At 38.9% G+C, this 19,988-nt stretch overlaps 1 protein-coding gene across 3 annotated transcripts in view; it reads left to right on the top strand.

Annotated features, from left to right (window-relative positions):
- LOC147302255 (bile salt export pump-like) overlaps positions 1–19,988 on the top strand; it is a 40,242-nt gene that overhangs the window by 17,249 nt on the left and 3,005 nt on the right. Inside the window, exons 1-27 of one of the 3 annotated variants that reach the window (XM_086281987.1) lie at positions 443–728; positions 4,059–4,147; positions 4,284–4,302; positions 5,543–5,572; positions 5,653–5,704; positions 5,799–6,103; positions 6,272–6,359; positions 8,150–8,283; positions 8,353–8,524; positions 8,750–8,874; positions 8,963–9,137; positions 9,375–9,488; positions 9,578–9,688; positions 9,775–9,900; positions 10,346–10,549; positions 10,635–10,805; positions 11,008–11,209; positions 11,344–11,413; positions 11,820–11,922; positions 12,118–12,285; positions 13,862–13,966; positions 14,259–14,420; positions 14,978–15,181; positions 15,786–16,027; positions 16,617–16,773; positions 16,898–17,095; positions 18,617–18,823. In XM_086281987.1, the coding sequence (XP_086138113.1) occupies positions 4,069–4,147; positions 4,284–4,302; positions 5,543–5,572; positions 5,653–5,704; positions 5,799–6,103; positions 6,272–6,359; positions 8,150–8,283; positions 8,353–8,524; positions 8,750–8,874; positions 8,963–9,137; positions 9,375–9,488; positions 9,578–9,688; positions 9,775–9,900; positions 10,346–10,549; positions 10,635–10,805; positions 11,008–11,209; positions 11,344–11,413; positions 11,820–11,922; positions 12,118–12,285; positions 13,862–13,966; positions 14,259–14,420; positions 14,978–15,181; positions 15,786–16,027; positions 16,617–16,773; positions 16,898–17,095; positions 18,617–18,823 (3,723 nt within the window). In that variant the 5' untranslated portion in view covers positions 443–728; positions 4,059–4,068. Of the gene's footprint in view, positions 1–442; positions 729–3,817; positions 3,972–4,058; positions 4,148–4,283; positions 4,303–5,542; positions 5,573–5,652; positions 5,705–5,798; positions 6,104–6,271; positions 6,360–8,149; positions 8,284–8,352; positions 8,525–8,749; positions 8,875–8,962; positions 9,138–9,374; positions 9,489–9,577; positions 9,689–9,774; positions 9,901–10,345; positions 10,550–10,634; positions 10,806–11,007; positions 11,210–11,343; positions 11,414–11,819; positions 11,923–12,117; positions 12,286–13,861; positions 13,967–14,258; positions 14,421–14,977; positions 15,182–15,785; positions 16,028–16,616; positions 16,774–16,897; positions 17,096–18,616; positions 18,824–19,988 lie in introns of those variants that run through there. The other 2 variants (XM_086281986.1, XM_086281988.1) reach the window with 2 other exon arrangements.

Here is a 19,988-nt window from a genome sequence, read left to right as displayed (position 1 = left end):
ATGATTTATTTATGCAGATGAAAAAGTGAGTGTGAATGTGTCTGACGTCACAGTGTTTTTGTGCGCTGTGTAAAAGTAATTGCCTCCAATTGTGAGAGTGGTGGTTCTGCAGGTCACCAGCTATTGTAAAGAGAAAAAAAAGAGTGAGAAAGAGACAAAATTTACATTGTAGATGAAAAATAATCATAGGAAAAAGGTTTTGTGTTGATCAGCCAAGAACAACTACAATCTCATTTTCTGCTTTTAAGAAAGGACTGTGCTCAAAAACAGAGAGAGATGTGTTGATTAAGCAGTTATAATAATAATGAACATGTCTTAGTTTGTCACTTTCAGGTGAAAAGCAGACCTGAATCAATTTTCCACATGCAGCGGTCGGAAGAAAGTCAAGTTCCTGGCTAACTTATTTACAGCACCATGTGTCTCTCAAACTCACAAGCAGCTCTCACTCCTCCCTGAAGACAAGGAATGCAGCTCCAAAGAGCAATAACATGGCAGATAAAGAGACAGCAGCAAAGTCCTGAGCAAAGAGTCCCAGCAAGCAGCAGCGGTGTGGACAAACAGGAGGAGAACTGAGGAGACTGTTGGAGTTTGACATTTGCCACCTTTGGAGTAAAATGGCAAGAAGAGACAGTGGAACACAGGACGAAGCTGAAGGAGAACTGCCTGCTTTTGGACTGTTGAAGTGGGAGAGGACAACAGAGTGAGAGGACAACAGAGTGAGAGGAGTGGTGAGAACACATAGGAATTTTGTTATTTAATGTGGGAAATCAAAATTTGGGTTAGCAAACCAGGGGAAAAGAAAACTGACTGTTTAAATTGGAAAATTGAGAAGGGGTCTGAAACACTGCGAAAATAGAAACATATACAAAATCACACACACAAGCAGAACATGCATTAACCCTACTAACACAAACACAAGAGAGCTCATGAAGATTAGACAACATCTTAAGCATGTGAGTCTGTTTATCATCTTTTCCAAGTCACTTAGTGTGATGCAAAGACCAGTGGACTCATAGCACATTACTTAAGAAATGATCAAATAATAGCAGAGAAATGTGTAGGAAAGGCAGCTTTAAGAACACGTCCTGCTGGAGATGCAGCTCCACAGATATGCATTAAACCTGCCTAATGACACAAACACACATGCAATGAAGATCAGCTTGTTATCTCTCATCAGTGTTAAAATAGTGTCAATTTAGCAGACACTTGTTATCAAATACTGAATTTATCCAATGCTGACAATTAACTCTCTAGGTTGCAGGACAACAGTTTAACTTTGTGGGAAAAAAGATTCTGGTTTGACCAACTAGTGATCAGACAATAAATTTAGTCGGTGATATAGTAAATTGGGAGATGCTTCCTGCTTGATTGATGCAGCACAAGTAATTTACTGTATGAGGGAAATTCTCTTTTAGTGATAACATTTTCAACATGCATTTCTGTTGTCCTGTCATCTTAGTGGGTTAATAGCTGATATGCAAATTAGCTGATCGTTCTTAGATTATGATTGAATTCTAGCACAAGTGAATGGGATGTGTTGGAGTTTGTTAGAGTGGAGACTAAAACACTGAGTTTCCTGTTTTGATGTGCGAGTGAATCCTGTACCTAGATACACAACTCTGAATACGTCAGAACAAAATTCTTTTGTGAAGTGCATGACAACATGTCATGACGGGGAAAAAGGAAAACTGAATAAAATCTGTGGCCTAAATGAGTGAAGAGCACAGACCTGGGGATTAAACTCATAGCTAATAAGACATTAGGCTTGTGTTGTGTGTTGTGCAGCTGATGGTTGGTTTGGAGTGAATCTAGCTGATGATTTTTCTTTTGTTGTGAAGTTGAGCCTGCCGATTAGTATGATGGTATGATAAATCATGCTAATGGTATGATTTACCCTCCTGAGATGAGGAGCTTGTGTCATGACTTAACAAGGCCTTTTTATTTTGATACTTTCACAGTGCACTGAAAGTTTTGTTTGATAATCTCTGTCGTTTGAGCAGATCTGCACGATTAGAACAGAAAGCGCTGTACGACACGTCGTCGAGAAAATTGTTACAAGTGAGTTTCTCCACATTAAAATGCGACAATCGATTCCACTATCAGCAAAGAAATAAAGAATGAATGTATGAATAAATGAGTGAAAGAGAAAAAAAAACTGTCTGACTGGTAAAAGCTGACAAAAGCTGACGAGACTTTACTGATGTAACACGACTGTGCGAAGTTAACCCCCACCTGACAAAGGTGCAGATGAATCTATGTGTGTTTCCTTTTACAGGAGCAGAAAGATGACAGCAACATTCGAGGTTGCGTGATGATTTAACCTTTTATCAGGGGATTTCTAAGAACCACCCCGCAATTCTTCAGCTTGAGACACCTGAGTTAGAAAACACAAACACTGCAGTTGTCTTTCACTCGCAAGGGCAGTCATGGACGCACGACCTGCGTCTCATCACTGTCTGCATGCTTTATTTATACTTTTCTGTGTGTGTGTGTGTGTGTGTGTGTGTGTATGTACAAATAAAACAGAGTTATTCTAAGAACTCTGAGCTGAGGTTCCCCTTTTTCTAGATCTGTATGTTCTTACAGAAAGAGGGAGCTGTTAGTTGTTTATCACACAAGAGTTTCATGTCAAAAGTCACGTAGACATTTGCTTAGTGATAAATAAAGGAATACATTTCATGTAGCTGATCACATATACACAATTTTCCTTTGACAGTGTTAAAATCTCCCAATTCTTTTAATCTTTGGGCTGAAGGAAGGACAATACTCGGTGTATAAATGCTCAATCAACAATTCTTTTATTTCCATACAATTCAACACTTATGAGCATAAGCCATCATGATGGGGAGACATGCATGAAGAGGGTCACAACAAATCTCAAACTGGTGGAGGGTTACTCAAGCTCTTATAGCCTTTAGTGGCCCCCCACCTAGTCGTAAAAGCCTAAACATTCACATTATTTCTCTGTTACGGCGCCTAAGTTATGGCCTCGGCTCCCTGTCTTTCTGCTCTCTGTAAAGGTGGGGGTATGGAATGTGGTCTGTCTCTTCTATTATCGGCACAAGGTCCTCTGCACACAACATTCTCTTCATGATTCAGCAGTATGAAATGTCAAGAAACAGTGTAACACATTCACAGCAGATCAAGGGTACAGGGTAATGCACACCTGTCTAACAAATCCAAAAATGGTCACATTCTTTTAACCCAAAAATATAATGGAAACTAAGCTACATACACAGCACACAATCTAGACTAAAGGAAATTATATGACCTACAGCAGTTAACATAATTCAACTACTTTAACTACAGATATAAGATAACATATGATAACAGAATAATCTCACAACAGTCATGTTGGATATACAAGTTTCTTATATTCAAATACGACAACTGCCCCATAGCATTTTCTTAGTGTTGTCTGGCTCCATGAAAGCAACATATAAAGAAATGAGGGGTGGCTCACATTAATATGTATTTATATGTATTGCATTTATTAAAATGCTAAAATTGGCCTACCATAATTTTCTACTTATTACAGTATGATTATAATTGGTAGAGGATTATGATAGTTTATGGAGATAGAACCATAACCTACTACAGCTGTACACAGTTTAAAAAGCTATGGATTCTAATATTCAGCTTGACATTAGACTAGGATAAACGGTGGTTGGCCTTTACAAGTAAAAGGTTTGCTTTTGCAAGGTCATTGACCATTTCAGGTCACTGGCCGTTTCAGGTCACTTACCTTCTAACAAAACAATCCAACCCCCTGTTCCAACAAATGCATAATCTGTTCAATAACAGCACGCAAAGAGCTGCCAAGGTATTCAGTGTTTCAACTTCTTCGCAAGTGGCAAGCTGTGACAATCACCAGGGATTAAACAGCTTCATGTTAGGATACTGGACTGCCAATTTAATCTGACTTGGATTTATGATACACCTCAATCAAGGATAAATAGGATAACAGATTTGTAAGATATTCTTTGTGCAAAAAACAAACAAAAAAAGCACTCTGGTACTAGTGGGATTTCAATTTTGTTTTCCTTTTCTTTTCCTAGATGACTCAACATGCCAACAGGATCTGTGAAACTGCAAAGCATAAAACAACTAGGACAGGAAAACCACAGCTATGAGGTTTCAGATGAAGGTAACGTGCTATTTTTTAATGTAGAGAACTTATTAAGAAAACTGAGATATAATCAACAATGAAAATTATGTTAAACTTCATTTTATAAAAATTAGTTTCAATGACAGATATAAATAATGTATCTGTTGTCTTACAGAACCAACTGGCTCATATATGTAAGTTTAATGTTTTATTTATTGATCATGAGAAATTTTAGAATATCTGAATTTTCTAAGTAAAATGTCATTATCAGTCTTATTATTTTTTTCTGGATCAACTAATAATTTAATGCATTTTAAAAAGACTGTGTCAGTAGTTTCTGTTCTTTTTGCTCAACACATCACTGTCTTTAGATTCAACTCAATCACTTGATAGTTTGGTATATCGCAACCTTGTTAATACAAGTTTGAAAGGATAGAAAAGTACTCTGTTTTACATAATAATCTAATCTGATTTTTCCTTAAATGACACTTCTTATGAAGTCTTGATCTTCCTGAATATTTAATAGATCATTTAATATCAAATTTACTTTAAATGTTAAGCTTAAATATTCAATTCAATTCAATTTTATTTATACAGCACCAAATCACAACAACAGTCGCCTCAAGGCGCTTTATATTGTACAGTAGATTGTACAATAAATATAGAGAGAGTTGATAAGCAATCATCAATTGATGACCCATTAGGTATAAAGATATGACTTGTTCATTTCTTGATAAATACATTAGACTCATGAATTCGTCATATTCCTGTCCCCATGTCCTGCTGGGGACAGGAAGAGACTGAACAGGGTGATCCGAAGGGCCAGCTCTGTTCTAGGATGCCCTCTGGACCCAGTGGAGGTGGTGAGTGACAGGAGAATGGTGGCTAAGCTGTCATCCCTGTTGGACAACGTCTCCCACCCCATGCAGCAGACTGTGACAGCACTGAGCAGCTCCTTCAGTGGGAGACTGCGGCACCCACGGTGTGGGACGGAGAGATTTCGCAGGTCTTTCCTCCCCACTGCTGTCAGACTCCACAACAAAGACTTTAACTGAACAAACACACACATCCACACATGTGCAATAACACTAAGTGCAATAATCTTTTCTGGCATCGTTGTATTTTTACTCAGTTGTATATAGCATTCGTATTCTATTTTTATCTTATTGTATATTTTTATTCTATTTTATTCTACTGTATATAGTATATTATTTTATTCTATTCTGTACAGCTGTGTACTGTATTTATTCTTATTGTATTCTAATTTTTGCGTCATAACTTTTGCACTGTCCACTTCCTGCTGTGACAAAACAAATTTCCCACGTGTGGGACTAATAAAGGTTATCTTATCTTATCTTATCTTATATGCCCTGCATGAATGTGTTTCTCAAGTATCTGTTTGTCTAATTACTCACTGTCCTGTTTTCCATGCAGAACAATTACACATTCCAAGAAGGATGAAAAGTAAGTAGCAAGGAGCAGGCTCTGAATACTTTGTCACATTTGAGTAAATAATCAACTCATTGGACTTTTATGTCAAATAGAGCTCAGAAAAATGAAGAGCAACCAGCCATTAGAGTCGGCTTCTTTGAGCTGGTAAAAATGCCTTACACTGTTTGCAACGTCCCCTCCTTTATCAATTTGGATCCACCTAATCTAGTGTGTGCTTTGTGTTGATGCACCTGCCCAGTTCCGCTTTGCCACGTGCAAAGACATACTGATGATGGTGGTGGGTTGCTTGTGCGCATTGCTGCATGGCTCAGCCCAGCCTCTCATGCTGCTGGTGTTCGGCCTGCTCACTGATGCCTTCATCGAGTACGACATTGAGCTACAAGAACTGAGTGACGACCGCAAGGAGTGCGTGAACAACACCATCCAGTGGAAAAAGAACTACACTGCAGCGTACAACCTGTCAGCGCCCATAAACCAGTCAGATATCGGCCTTCTCAATTCAACTCTCGAGATGTTCGTACCACTGGAGAACAGAACATGTGGGTAAGTGGGTTGTGAGAAATACAATATTTCATTTGTCAAAACGAAATATAGTTCAAGCTGTGGCTTCTGTATTGTAATCTCTATGTGTTTTATAGTCCTATAGTATGTCTTTGCACGTGGCAAAGCGGAACTGTGACTTTTGAATAATATGTGTGACTTAACTTACAGGCTTCTTGACATTGAATATGAAATGATGATGTTTGCCTTCTATTACGCTGGGATTGGAGCAGCTGTGTTTTTGCTAGGATACCTTCAGGTTAGTCACGGAATATTTTAATATAAACAAACTTGTGTTATAAGTCATCCTTTACTCATTAAAAACACCCATCAACTGCACTGTGACTCAGATCAGCTCATCCATCATCAGCTCGAAAAATTTTTCTTTTAATGAAATTGATATTTTTAATGCTAAATTATGATCCCTGTATTTTACTATTTTACAAAAAGCTGAAAAAGAGTAAAACACTTTTTTTTTTATAAATGCCACAGTAGTTATTTATTTGTATTGTTCTTTTCATTTCCAGTTTTTTTTTTGTTTAGTTTTTTTACCACAACACACAGGTAATGATTGATTGTAATTTGCAGCACAGGTTGTGATAATTCTAACCACAAAGAAGTGAAGATGTAAGTTGAAAGCGAACAATGCAATCTTCCAAAGCAGGGGGGGGGGGGGGGGGGGAATCCAGGCCTCCAGGGCCGGTGTCCTGCAGGTTTTAGATATCACTCTGGGTCAACACACTTGAATCAAATGATTAATTCATTACCAGGCCTCTGGAGAACTTCAAGACATGTTGAGGAGGTCATTTAGCCATTTAAATCAGCTGTGCTGGACACATCCAAAACCTGCAGGACAAGAGCCCTTGAGGCCAGGAGTTGGACACCCCTGCCCTAGAGTCACAATCAGGAAAACCTGATGAGCCTAGGTCTAATCTATTAACGTGGCTTTCCACTATCTCTCCTTGCTCTGTGCTGCTGTTTCTTTATTCTTATGCTTTTTCATTGTACATGTACAATGACAGTAAGAGGCTATTCTATTACTGCTATTTTATGTCCAGTTAACCGCAAGTAACAACCTGGACTTGTGGCATTTTCTGTTTTAGAAGTGTAGGTGTTAGTGGAGGGATGTCTAACCTCACTGCCAAAAGGACATTTGGAACAATACTAGGGAAATGTGAATTCGTGGAAGAAAAGTAAATAAAAAATGGCATGACCTAAAGAGAAGTTGTATTGGGAGGCTACGTAGCACTGAAATTTGAGCAACAGTCTATGGTTTCTAGGTTATTTATCATGATCAGGCTAAACTGAATCTGAAGATCGCTGTAAGTGATGATAGAACCTAAAAACCCTGGGTAAATTGAGAGTTTACTAAAAGCCTCATTCTACCTTTTGAAAAGCTGCACAGGATAAAAAGTGAAGGATTTCAAATAGGTCTGGTGCAGGACTTGAGCAGCTTCTTCTAGTAAAAGATTCCAGGTCATCTTTGATTTCCTCCAGCAATTAAGAAATAAGATGGCTTGAAAATCATTAGTCACTGTTCTACTAATGCCTTCTTTATTTCCTTACTTTATTTATTTATTTTTTCATAAATGTCACTGCTGACAGGGTAACACTTCTGACACACCAACCAAATGAGAGCAAATGTAAATATTCCAGTCCTTTTTAAATCCCAAATATGCCCTTGGTTTCTGCTCAGGAAATATCACATGACTCTGTTGGCTAGTAAAAAATAAAAAGAAATTTTGCACAACATTGCAAAATAACCATCTGGATTATTTTCTCAGCAATGCTCTTCCTGAGCATCAGAAGACTATGTGGAATGTGCATATAACTTCAAATGCTTAGTGTTAACCTACCTCTTAAGCAATGAGTGCCCTTTCATGTGTTAAGTGCCCCTTTAGCTGTTCCACAGGTGTAATTTGTCTTTTTATAAATCAAAAACAAGGTCAGGAGGAAGAGTGCAGGTCCTGATGACACCCTGCTGCCCTGCTTGCTTTTATATTTGCTAATTAACAAAAGTGAACATAACCTCTCTTCAACAACTGACAGATCTCCCTGTGGGTGACTGCTGCTGCCAAGCAGATTCAGCTCATCAGGAAATTGTACTTCAGCAAAGTGATGAGGATGGAGATCGGCTGGTTCGACTGCACCTCTGTCGGGGAGCTCAACACTCGCATGTCAGAGTGAGTAGAACGTGATGATATGGACTACTATGGTTTATCTGTATTACAATTGTTATATCTCTATTCTAGTGACATAAACAAGATCAATGATGCCATTGCGGATCAAGTTTCCATATTTGTGCAGCGTTTCACCACCTTTGTGTGTGGTTTTTGCGTTGGCTTTGTCAAAGGATGGAAGTTAACACTTGTCATAATCGCAGCAAGTCCGCTGATTGGTGTCGGAGCAGGTCTTATGGCTCTGGTGAGACTTGTTTGATATTAAGATTCCAGCTTGATTTTATGACAAAACAGCTTTTTGACTATTCTTGTTGGGGTTGATTACTTTGACCTCAGGGGGTAAATCGTCAAATTCATTTCTCCTGTTTTGTTGAACAAACCTCTCTTGACTTGTCAAGACTTGATTTAACTTTACATTTCAGCTTCACTTCTCCTCTCCATTAACTTGGCATCACTTTGTTGTAACTAGTTTGTGTCTAAGCTAACCGGGATGGAGCTGCAGGCCTATGCTAAAGCTGGGTCTGTAGCTGATGAGGTCCTGTCCTCTATCAGAACTGTGGCTGCTTTTGGAGGAGAGAAAAAGGAAGTGCAAAGGTGAGGTATACAAGAAAGGTACAGCATGTTTACTATTTTCTTTGTACTTCTAAGGGTAGCTCAAATGAACTCTTCTTTTCTTCTAAAGGTACGACAGGAACCTGGTCTCCGCTCAGCGCTGGGGCATTAGAAAGGGTTTGATTGTGGGGTTTTTCACTGGCTTTATGTGGCTGGTTATCTTCCTTTGTTATGGTCTGGCCTTCTGGTATGGCTCCTCACTGGTTGTGGACACTAAAGAATACACACCAGGAACACTGCTGCAGGTATCACATATATTATGCCAAAATATGAATTGCAGCCTATAATAACGGGTAAATCCTGCTTATCTAAATTTGTAACTTTTTGACTTTTCTGCCCTATTTATTTTGCTTTATACGTGTTTATTAGTGCAAGATAAAACAACAAAGTGGCACTTTAAAATAACCTTTCATCGCTCTTGATAAAATCCAGATTTGTTACACTGAAGAGTATAATATACTGACTTTTATATGTTATTTCAGGTGTTCTTTGGGGTTCTGATAGCAGCCATGAATTTGGGGCAAGCCTCTCCGTGTCTGGAGGCTTTTGCGTCAGGTCGTGGAGCTGCGACTATAATCTTTGAGACTATAGACAGAGTGAGAAGACTTGACTTGATATCTTTTAAGCCTTTCCACAGAAAACCATTGACCTTTTTTTAACATTGCACCTTTTAAAATGATACCAGGAGCCAGAGATTGACTGCTTATCTGAAGCTGGATATAAGCTCGACAGGGTCAAAGGGGACATTGAATTTCACAATGTCACCTTCCACTACCCATCCAGACCTGAAGTAAAGGTACTTACAGACATCTACACACATATGCATAGTTGAGATGGTTCTGGTTTCAGGATCTTGTCACAAAGTGTCCTGTCTTTGCTAAGATCCTGGACCAGCTCAATGTTGTAGTGAAGTCGGGGGAGACCACAGCCTTTGTGGGGTCAAGCGGAGCTGGGAAGAGCACCGCCATTCAACTCATCCAGCGTTTTTATGACCCTAAAGAGGGGATGGTAGGTGTGAAGCTCCAAATTGTCACGTTCATCATTCATCAGACTCTTTCATCAGAGTGTGATGATTACCTGGATACACACCTCCATCCTTTGAAGCTTTATTCTAGCTATTTTTAAAATAACCATCCCCTAAAGCTGATGGAAGTACACGATAATCCGTTTCATTATTCAGCAAATGGATCCTAACAGCCTCATTTTTCACTTTTACTGGAATTACAGGCCCATACACCCCACACTGTCTTATTTCTTTAAGCTTCTTGAGTAGAAAATAGCCTGTTATTGCCCGATGAAGGGCATCCATAAGACTAACAACCCTATGATTTGAAACTAGGATTGTTGCAAAGACAGAAAGAAACAAGGAAATGCATTATAGCAGCAAAGTGCTGTAATAGCATCATCCATCAATTTTAGCACAAGCACCTGCTCTCTGTGGCCTCCATCTCAGGTGACCCTGGATGGTCATGACATCAGAGGGCTGAACATCCAGTGGCTGCGTTCTCTGATCGGTATAGTGGAGCAGGAGCCTGTGCTGTTTGCCACGACCATTGCAGAGAACATACGCTACGGTCGCCCTGGTGTCTCTGACAAGGACATCATCACTGCTGCAAAGGAGGCCAACGCGTACAACTTCATCATGGACCTGCCACAGGTGCAGATGAGCAATAGGCTTTTAAGCTTTATAGGTGATCACAACGTTTAAGCACTGGCTGACAACTTTTTTCCTTTCTTGATAGAAATTTGACACCTTGGTCGGGGAGGGTGGAGGCCAGATGAGCGGCGGGCAGAAACAGAGGATTGCTATAGCACGAGCGCTGGTCAGGAACCCTCGTATCCTGCTGCTGGACATGGCTACCTCAGCTCTTGATAACGAGAGTGAAGCTGTAGTTCAAGCAGCTTTGGATAAAGTATGTCTGGCTCATCTACGACTAAATTAGATATTTAATGACGAAAGGTTCAAAATTTGTAAGACTTCTTAAAAAAATGGCTGCCACCGTCACTACAAGGGCCAAATACTGACAAAACTAAAATTTTCAGCCTCTGTTTTGGGAATGAAGAAGAAATGATCAAATATAAGTAAGTATTTAAGTATTTTAAACTTCCTCACAGGTACGAATGGGCCGCACAACTATCTCTATTGCTCATCGTCTGTCCACCATAAAGAACGCTGATGTGATTGTGGGCTTTGAGCACGGCCAGGCCGTAGAGAGGGGAAAACACAATGAACTTCTGGAGAGGAAGGGTGTCTACTTCACTCTTGTCACCCTGCAGAGCCAAGGAGACAAGGCTCTGAATGAAAAGGCTCGGCAAAGTAGGTCCAGCCCTTTGGGAATGACGAAATCCACTCTGCTTCAATCTAAATGTTTTGAAAGACTTATGCATGTAGATATTACAAGAATCTAGTGAATGTGACCATCTCCTTCTATTGATTTTCTTATTTCTTAGTGGCCGACCATGAAGACGAGCCCGAGAGACTAAAGCTATCTAGAGCAGGCAGTTACCGTGACAGTTTGAGGTATTACACAAACTCGTGCCCAATCACTCCTTCTCTTCATCACATTTGCTCATTTTCTTGGTTGAGTTTTTATCCATTTTCTTGGGCCTGACTGTGCATCTAAATAGGATTATTACAGTAGTCATTTTGTAGCTGAAATTGACTTTTGTCAGTGCAATTTTCTTAATCACCCTTTTGCATTTAATCTGACATTTGGAACATTTAGCTGACACTATCATCCAGAGCCACTATACAACAGGTACGACAGTAGAGGAGGCTAGAGGTACTCTGTCACCCCAATACAAGCATCCAGTAATCAGTGCCACAATAGCAGCACCACTCACAAACTCGAGTACCTACAATATTCAGTAACCTATAATGTGCATTACTCTTTTTTTTCTGTAATTAACTGATTAATTCTTTGCAGAGCCTCCATCCGCAGGCGGTCCAGGTCCCAGTTGTCAAACCTGATCCCAGAAGCCTCCGTTCCAACTGGAGACATTTCTATATCTCGACCAGATAACGACAAGGTGTGTATGTGTGGGTGTGAGTGGGTTTGTGTTTCTTTTATGTATGAAACGTTTGCCAACAAACAGCCAACAAAAGTTACAAACCAGTGGAGTATAAAACTACTTGTTTGTATTTGTCGTTTTTTTTAATCCATGCTTAAACATTATATTATTATAATGCTCCTGCGTAATATAACTTTATATATTTATGCTCAGAATGCATTCCTAGAAGAGGACGATGAACTTGTGGAACCTGCTTCAGCTGCCAGGATCCTAAAGTACAACACACCTGAGTGGCCATATATGCTTTTTGGATCCATTGGGGCTGCAATAAATGGAGGGGTCAACCCCGTCTACTCTCTGCTGTTCAGTCAAATCCTGGCGGTGAGGTTCAAGTCTCATGTTTTGAATCTGAATCTAAAAGCTTGTAGAATGTAGGCATTAAGTTTTGGACCAAACCAGATGTACAAATCAAACGAGGGGCAAAAGCAGCAGTCAACATATAGTCGCACCAGAAGCTGAAAATGCAGTGTTCCCTTCATATTGTTCAGCATACAGTTTATGTCAGGAAAGCATTTATGTCAACCTCATATAATTCACTCAACAATATTGTGAATTTCTAGTACTGACATTTTCCACAGGAAGAACAGAACAGAAGTGGCAAAATGGTTGCACAATCACCAAGCTAGCAGTTAGATGTAATTCAGTTAAATCTATTATTGCCAAACTGTGTTCTTCATCTCTTATGGTTTGGAGGTGCACTAGTGCTGCTGGAAAGGAATGTATGCTCCCATGCACGAAACAACTAAGTGCATAGACTTCAGTGCATTAAAAAAAACCCAATGTAATTATATTTACACACAAATAATTAACGTTAGGTACAATAGAATAAACAACATTTTTTTAAAATTTTAATTGTTAAATAACAATTTTTAAAAATTGTTATTTAATATTCATTATGTTGATGTGAATGATAATTTTTTTTAATTATTCAGTTGCCCTTTTTTTTTAAAATCCTATAATATAGTTAAAATTCCTTCCTATATAATGTGTTTCTCTTTTCCTGTAAAATACCCAGAAGTCCCCAGGAAACCACTGTTTATTCGGGGCAGGGCTAGACCGGCCATTGGGCATACCGGGCATTTGCCTGGTGCTGCTCGTGATTTTTCGTTTTTATGGGCCGATGGGGTTTTATTTCTTGTCCTTTTTTAACGGTATAAATGAACGGTGGTGGATTGGCCAGTTGGTCATGATCGACTCTGGGCTGGACCAATTACAGCCCAGAGTTTACACTAACTCACACATATCCACACATGTCCAGCTGTAAATGACAGCTGGACATGTGTGAGTTAGTGTGTTAAGCACTTTTAGATTTGTGTGTCTCTTATCTTTTTTATGACACTGACATATGCACATGAAATATGGCTATAAAGTCATGTAAAACTGTACATGAGACTCAAGCTCTTACTTCAAATCAGAAGACTTTGACAAACGACTGGTTTAGTTTGACAGTGAACTGTGATATTCATTTTGCAAATTTCCTTCTAATTAGCAGCAGTGACCAATACATTATCTGTGTAAATGATATGTTAGCTGGCTAGTATAATGGAATGGCTTTTATATAGCATTTTCCTAGTCTTACTAATCACTCAAACCCCAATATTCAAACAGCCCTTTATTCTATGACTCTGAGTTTAATCACATGACAGTTTTAAAAACTCTAGCCCTGTCAGTTTGGTTTGCCGTTAGTTTGCTGACTTATTAAAATGAATTTTAATACCCACTAAATATTTTCCAGTGTAAATGTTTCGTGCTATCCCACCCTTGAGGTCCTGTTAAACCATCATCAGATTCTTTTAAGTACAGTGACACTGTGAGCTGAAATAAAATAAAATCAAATAAGTCAATGAAATTCTTCATTTATTTGAAAGCACTTTTTAAATGCCTATATGTGTTTTAGACTTTCTCAGTACAAGATCCTGTGGCTCAGAGGAAGGAGATCAACAGCATCTGCCTGTTCTTTGTTGTGGTTGGCATTGTCTCTTTCTTCACCCAGTTGCTGCAGGTAGAGTAGTTCACTTGCAATACTGATTTCTTTAGTGCTTCTTTGCAGCCTTAACACCTGCTGGTGGTCAAGGTTGAAGGAAGGTCATAAGAGACCTGTTTATTTTGGTAAATAAATGCCTTCTGCTGAAGGAAAACATTTCCTTACATCCTGCAAAGCAAAGGCTTTATACTCAATTTATGAGTGGGAAACCTTTTTTTTTTTAGGTTACTCATTCAGTAGATCACATTCGGTATGAAATCACTGTGGAAGTGTTTTGGATTTAATATTTTGGGTGTGCGTGTGTCTCCAGGGTTACGCCTTCTCTAAGTCTGGAGAACTGCTGACCCGCAGGTTACGTCGGCTTGGCTTCCAAGCCATGCTGGGCCAAGAGGTTGGATGGTTTGATGATCACAGGAACAGTCCAGGAGCTCTGACCACACGTCTGGCCACTGATGCCTCACAAGTGCAAGGAGTGAGTTATAGCTTTAATGAAAAAAACAAAACAAAAAAATAAAGTACATCTTCATGTATATTGGGCTATAAAGTTATGCTTATAATTAAATCAGCTACTTGGATGCTGAAACTAAACACAGTATAAAAAATGGATATGCTGTGATGTCACACATTGTTTCTGATAAGATTATTTATAGTTTTAGCTTTAGTTTAGCCTAACCTGGGCTATCAGCTAGCTATTCCTTGATATCACTGGTATCACTGGAACTCTTGCTTAAGCTGCTGAGCTTTCTGTTTCTTTTTACACGTTTCAATAAATTCTAAAAGGTCATATTCAGCTTAGAATGTAATTTCTATCATTTATGTAGTTTATGTCTTTTCTTTTTAAATCACAATTTTAGCCTAAATTGCACATGTTTCTTAATTCTAGCAAGTTTGAGAATAAACAACTGAAATAATTGTGTAATAGCTTGTTTGTTGTTTATAGAATCTTATATGTATTAAAATTTTGTTCAGTCCATGTGGACAATCACCAGAAGTCTGAGTCAAGTGACATCATTGCTCTCTTCCTCCAAGGCTACGGGCTCACAGATCGGCATGATCGTCAACTCTCTGGCAAACATTGGCGTTGCACTTATCATTTCCTTCTACTTCAGCTGGAAGCTCACACTGCTGATCCTTTGCTTTCTGCCGTTCATTGCTCTGTCAAGTGGCTTCCAGGCTTCAATGCTCACAGGTTTCGCCAAACAGGACAAGGAGGCCATGGAAGCGGCTGGACAGGTCAGATATGATTCCTATTTTACTTGCATTTCATATCAGTTTACGTCATCCTCCAGTCTGAAAATAGTACAAGTGCATTATTCAGATATAGAATGACAAGTAAAATGCATCATTACAGTCCTGAACTACAGTTTTAGGCTGCAGGTTTCATCCCTGCAAAAACCTGCAGCTGAACATTTATCGGGGTCCAGGGTTCAATTCAATAATTTTTTTGTTCCTGTAATTTGGGGAGTGAAGTATTCAGTTAATACTATCAGGCTCCAATGGTGTAGGGGCCAGCCATGTTCAAAATGCAGTCAGGATGCTACTGATAAAATTTTAGGAGAATACAGTGGGCTGAAAAGTTCACAGTAAAAAGTGGACTACAAACTTTCTTTATGCTATGTGAATTATCCTAATGCAGTAAGCCCAACCCATTTAAGTAAAGTGGATTAGATGTAAATTTAATAATACCTAAGGGCGGAAACTAGATAACTGTAGCTGCAAAAAACAGGACATAGATAAGAAAGAGCAGCTACGTTATCTACATCCTTTTCTCCTTTGCACATTAAAGCACACAACAACTAGGCTTGCTTTAGACTTTACTCTAGTCCTTTATGCCCAGATTTCTGGTGAAGCTCTGAACAACATTCGCACCATCGCTGGCTTGGGGAAGGAGAAGACCTTTGTGGAGATGTATGAGGCCCAGCTGGACGCGCCATATCAAGCAGCCCTGAAGAAGGCGAATGTATATGGAGCTTGCTATGGTTTTTCCCAGTGCATAATTTTCTTGACAAACTCAGGCTCCTACAGGTTTGGAGGTTATTTGGTGCAAAAGGAGGGGCTCCATTTCAGTTTGGTGTTCAGGTGAGAGTCAAGTCAATGTATATGATGTATATGTCTAATACTAGTCTGCATCATCCTAAAAAGATAACTTCAGTAAAGGGTTAAAAATTATTTGTAATAAGGACATCTTTTTTTAAAGGTCCCCCAAAACACATACTCGAGACAACTTTGTAGATTTTTCTTCTTGTAAATTGTGCATAAACTTGTTGATGGCTCCCAAAAGCATTTGGTCAAAGTGAAACTTGCTAATGTACATTTAGCCTACAATTAGTGGGAGTGTAAGTATACATTTGAGCCTGTATGTATAATTTCAAACTTGTATATAATTGTGAACAACAATTGAGTTGTTAAAAAAAACAGCAAAAAAGATTGTTTCGTTAAAGTCATGAAAAATGCATCTTGGAGGAAGAACAATTCAAAGGGTTAATTTAAGTCCAAAGTTACCATAATGTTACTGCCCACGATGAGTGAAAAAGTCTGACCACACTTGACCAATGTGTATCGTGTGCATATGTGTGTAGGTGGTATTTCCACGTTCCCAAATCATGGTGCAGTACAGTGGGCTTTCATTGTTGCTGGGGTCTATTTGTGCTTTTGTTATCTCTTACAGGGTAATTTCAGCCATTGTCACCAGTGGCACAGCCCTCGGCAGAGCCTCCTCTTACACACCTGACTATGCCAAAGCCAAGATCTCAGCAGCACGTTTTTTCCAGCTACTAGACCGCGTGCCTCAGATCAGTGTCTACAATGACAAGGGAGAAAAATGGGTAAGGTGGTGCATAAGTTATGTGTGAAGTACCATGCACTTTGAAGGTGTAAGAAATGTGGGTGAATGTCTTTTTTATTTATGTGTTTTTATCCTCTCTGACCCTCACTCTGCTTTGTTTTCAGGATAACTTCCAAGGGAACATTGACTTCATTGACTGCAAGTTCACCTACCCCTCTAGGCCAGACATCCAAGTCCTGAATGGGCTGAATGTTTCAGTGAAACCTGGCCAGACACTGGCCTTTGTGGGCAGCAGTGGCTGTGGGAAGAGCACTAGTGTACAGCTGCTGGAGAGGTTTTATGATCCCAACCACGGCAAAGTGGTAAGAGAGACAAAATACAACAGGCTTAATACGCAACAGGCTCAATATGTAAACCAAATGAGTATGTTATGAATGGCTCATATTGTAAAAAATGGAGATACCAATAGTATCTTAGAGCTTTTATTTTATTATTGAGGTGGCTGTAGCTCAGCATGTAGAGTAGGTCATCTACTAATTGGAAGGATGGTGGTTTGATACCTGGCTGCTCCAGTCTGCTTGACTGGGCAAGATACTGAACCCCAAGTTGCTCTCTGATGCGTTCATCGAAGTGTAAATGTTTGCGGCAGACAAATGCTAGTGAAAGATACAGTAGATAGAAAGCACTAAGGTAGAAATTCTCTTAAAATTTGCATCTACTGAGATCTGCTAAGCTAGCTACCTTTAGTGAAAGTCTGCTTTACCTGCTTCTTTTTCATGAACTGAATTAGTTCCTGTCTTTTTAAGGATGCAGAAAATTATTTACTAAAGTATAATAAACCATATGCTAAAGTATAGAATTTTCATTTGACTTTCTGTTGTAAAGGTTACAGTATTACAGTGTTTTTGCAGCATTTTTCTTTTTGTTGTTTTGCTTTGCATTTTACCACAACTCTTTCTTTTTGATGAATTATTACCATATGTAGTTTCATTGTAGAGTAGCAATCCTTTAAAAAGTGACACTAGTCCACTCTATGCTACTTTAACTTAAAAAATATGTGCTGTTACAAGTTACTTTTTAAATTTTCATTTGATATAAAACCATGTACTTAAGTTTTAAAGTGTAACTTTATCTAATTAAAGTAACCAACAATCTACAAAATGGAACAATTGAATTGAATTGAAATTGAAATTCAGTTTTTCATGCGTACAAGTACTGCTCTTCATTTGAAAATAACTGTATGTTCAATACAAGATTAAAAAAAACGTGTACTGTAGCCTTAAAAAAAAATCTGACTCTGCACAAAATGGAGAGTTCTGACTTAAAACTGCCAATATTATACTGTCACAGCAGTTGCTGACCTTTTTGGAAATGTCAGATATCTCATTTTGGAATGAATGAGTCACACTGTGTGTATAGTCTCTGCTTTCATCTTTTTTTCTCATGAGGCTCATTTATACTTTGATGTCACTATGAAAGTGAAACGTGTAATTTGTCTCAGTCAAAGAATAATTGCTGGACATTCAGTGAGCACGGTGGTGGAAGTATTTCATGTCACTTCATCTTTCAGTCAGACATTCTTGCTGACTCTGTGCTGTATTTTATAAAATGGAGCACTCTACCCAGGATGATCATTTTGATTTTATGCCAGGAAGATATTCATGCCAGGATTCAAATGGCCCTAATTGAGCTGGAAGTGGTTTGGAAACACATAGTCCTGATTCTCTGTCTGAGATTTAAAAAGGACACGATCACCTCTGCATAGTTATGAGAGAAATTACAGTCCAGATAGTAGTCTGATGGCTCATTAACTGGATTGTATTTCTAGTCTTTTGATTCTTACATTGCTTTGTACTAATGGAAAAATCAATTACTTCCTGCAGCTGATTGATGGCCATGACACCACTCGCGTCAACGTGTCTTTCCTGCGTTCCAAGATTGGCATCGTGTCCCAGGAGCCCATCCTGTTTGACTGCAGCATCGCAGAGAACATTAAGTATGGCGACAACTTGCGAGAAATCAGCATGAATGAGGTCATCTCTGCCGCAAAGAAGGCCCAGCTTCATGACTTTGTCATGGCCCTTCCTGAGGTACGATAAATAGTTTGTATATGATGCTTGTGGCTGGGATTCAAAAAGAGACAAAATTAAATAAAGTTTACTGTTTGAGCAGTAAACAGGCTGGCAACATGTAGTCAATCAGGAAAGGTAAACAACAGGGAAAAAGGACTCTATGCACTGAGTGACGATCAAGTGCACAGGTTGCAGTGTCCTCCTATTTTCTTCTTCATTATAATACTTGTTCTAACATGTTGATTAGGCATGTTGAAATGTGATTAGTCCACATTAATATGGACATTCACTTGTGCTTTTAGTAGAGATGAACAATGGGCAGCTTGGGTTTGATTACAGTCAGTCAGTCATCAGCTATTACTTATCTAAATGATCGTTTTAAATACCTTCTCAGCCCTGAATTTTACCATTATGCATCCCTAACTTTTGCCTACTCTTTAGATGCCAAATGTCAAAGTTCTTTGTAAAATCCATTAGTTTTCACATTATAAGGCTTAGGTTCAATAATTTATTCTGTAAGCCATTAATGTGTCATTTATACCCCATTCTTCCAAGACTAGACGAAGAAGCTTCACCATTAATTGCTGACTTTTATAGAAAGGCAAACAGAGACAGGTATAAATCATATGTTTGTAGTGACTGTCCTGTGTGGACCACCTTATCTCTGAAAACAAACAGTTGTTCATGAGCTCAGAATCCAACCCGTATCAAGGCAAAGTGAGTAATAGACACGTCAGCACACCATGTGAAATGGACATGCATGCAAAAGTTGCAGTAAGTTGCATTAAGCTGCAGGACCAGCAGAGGGAGATGTTTTATTATAAGGCAACATGAAAAAAAACCCCCAGACATTATGAACACAGCCACCTAACTTCATTGTTTCTGGCGATTAAGGACTCTTTGGGTATTTTGTGGGATTTACCAACAACAGTAAAGTAAACAATTCGTATTAAAAATCCAACATGCAGCTGCTCCCTTGTTACAGATAGTCAACACATTTGATAACATCAACTTTGATTTTGGATGTTTATAACAGACGCCCTTCCAGCTTGAACTGAACCAACAATCTTTCATTTCTTAAGCAAATATGTAAATCACAGTTCAATTCAGCTTTATTTATATAGTGCCAATTCACAACAATAGTCGTGTCATTTATATTATAAGGTAAATAATATTAGAAAGA

This window comes from Aulonocara sp. 'chitande type north' Nkhata Bay, linkage group LG23, assembly GCF_057382095.1.
Source record: "Aulonocara sp. 'chitande type north' Nkhata Bay isolate Kocher_YH1m ecotype deep benthic linkage group LG23, A_spYH_male_GT1.1, whole genome shotgun sequence".
NCBI lineage: Eukaryota > Metazoa > Chordata > Actinopteri > Cichliformes > Cichlidae > Aulonocara > Aulonocara sp. 'chitande type north' Nkhata Bay.
Note: the sequence above shows the minus strand (reverse complement) of the source record. Positions and strands in the feature narration are given on the sequence as shown.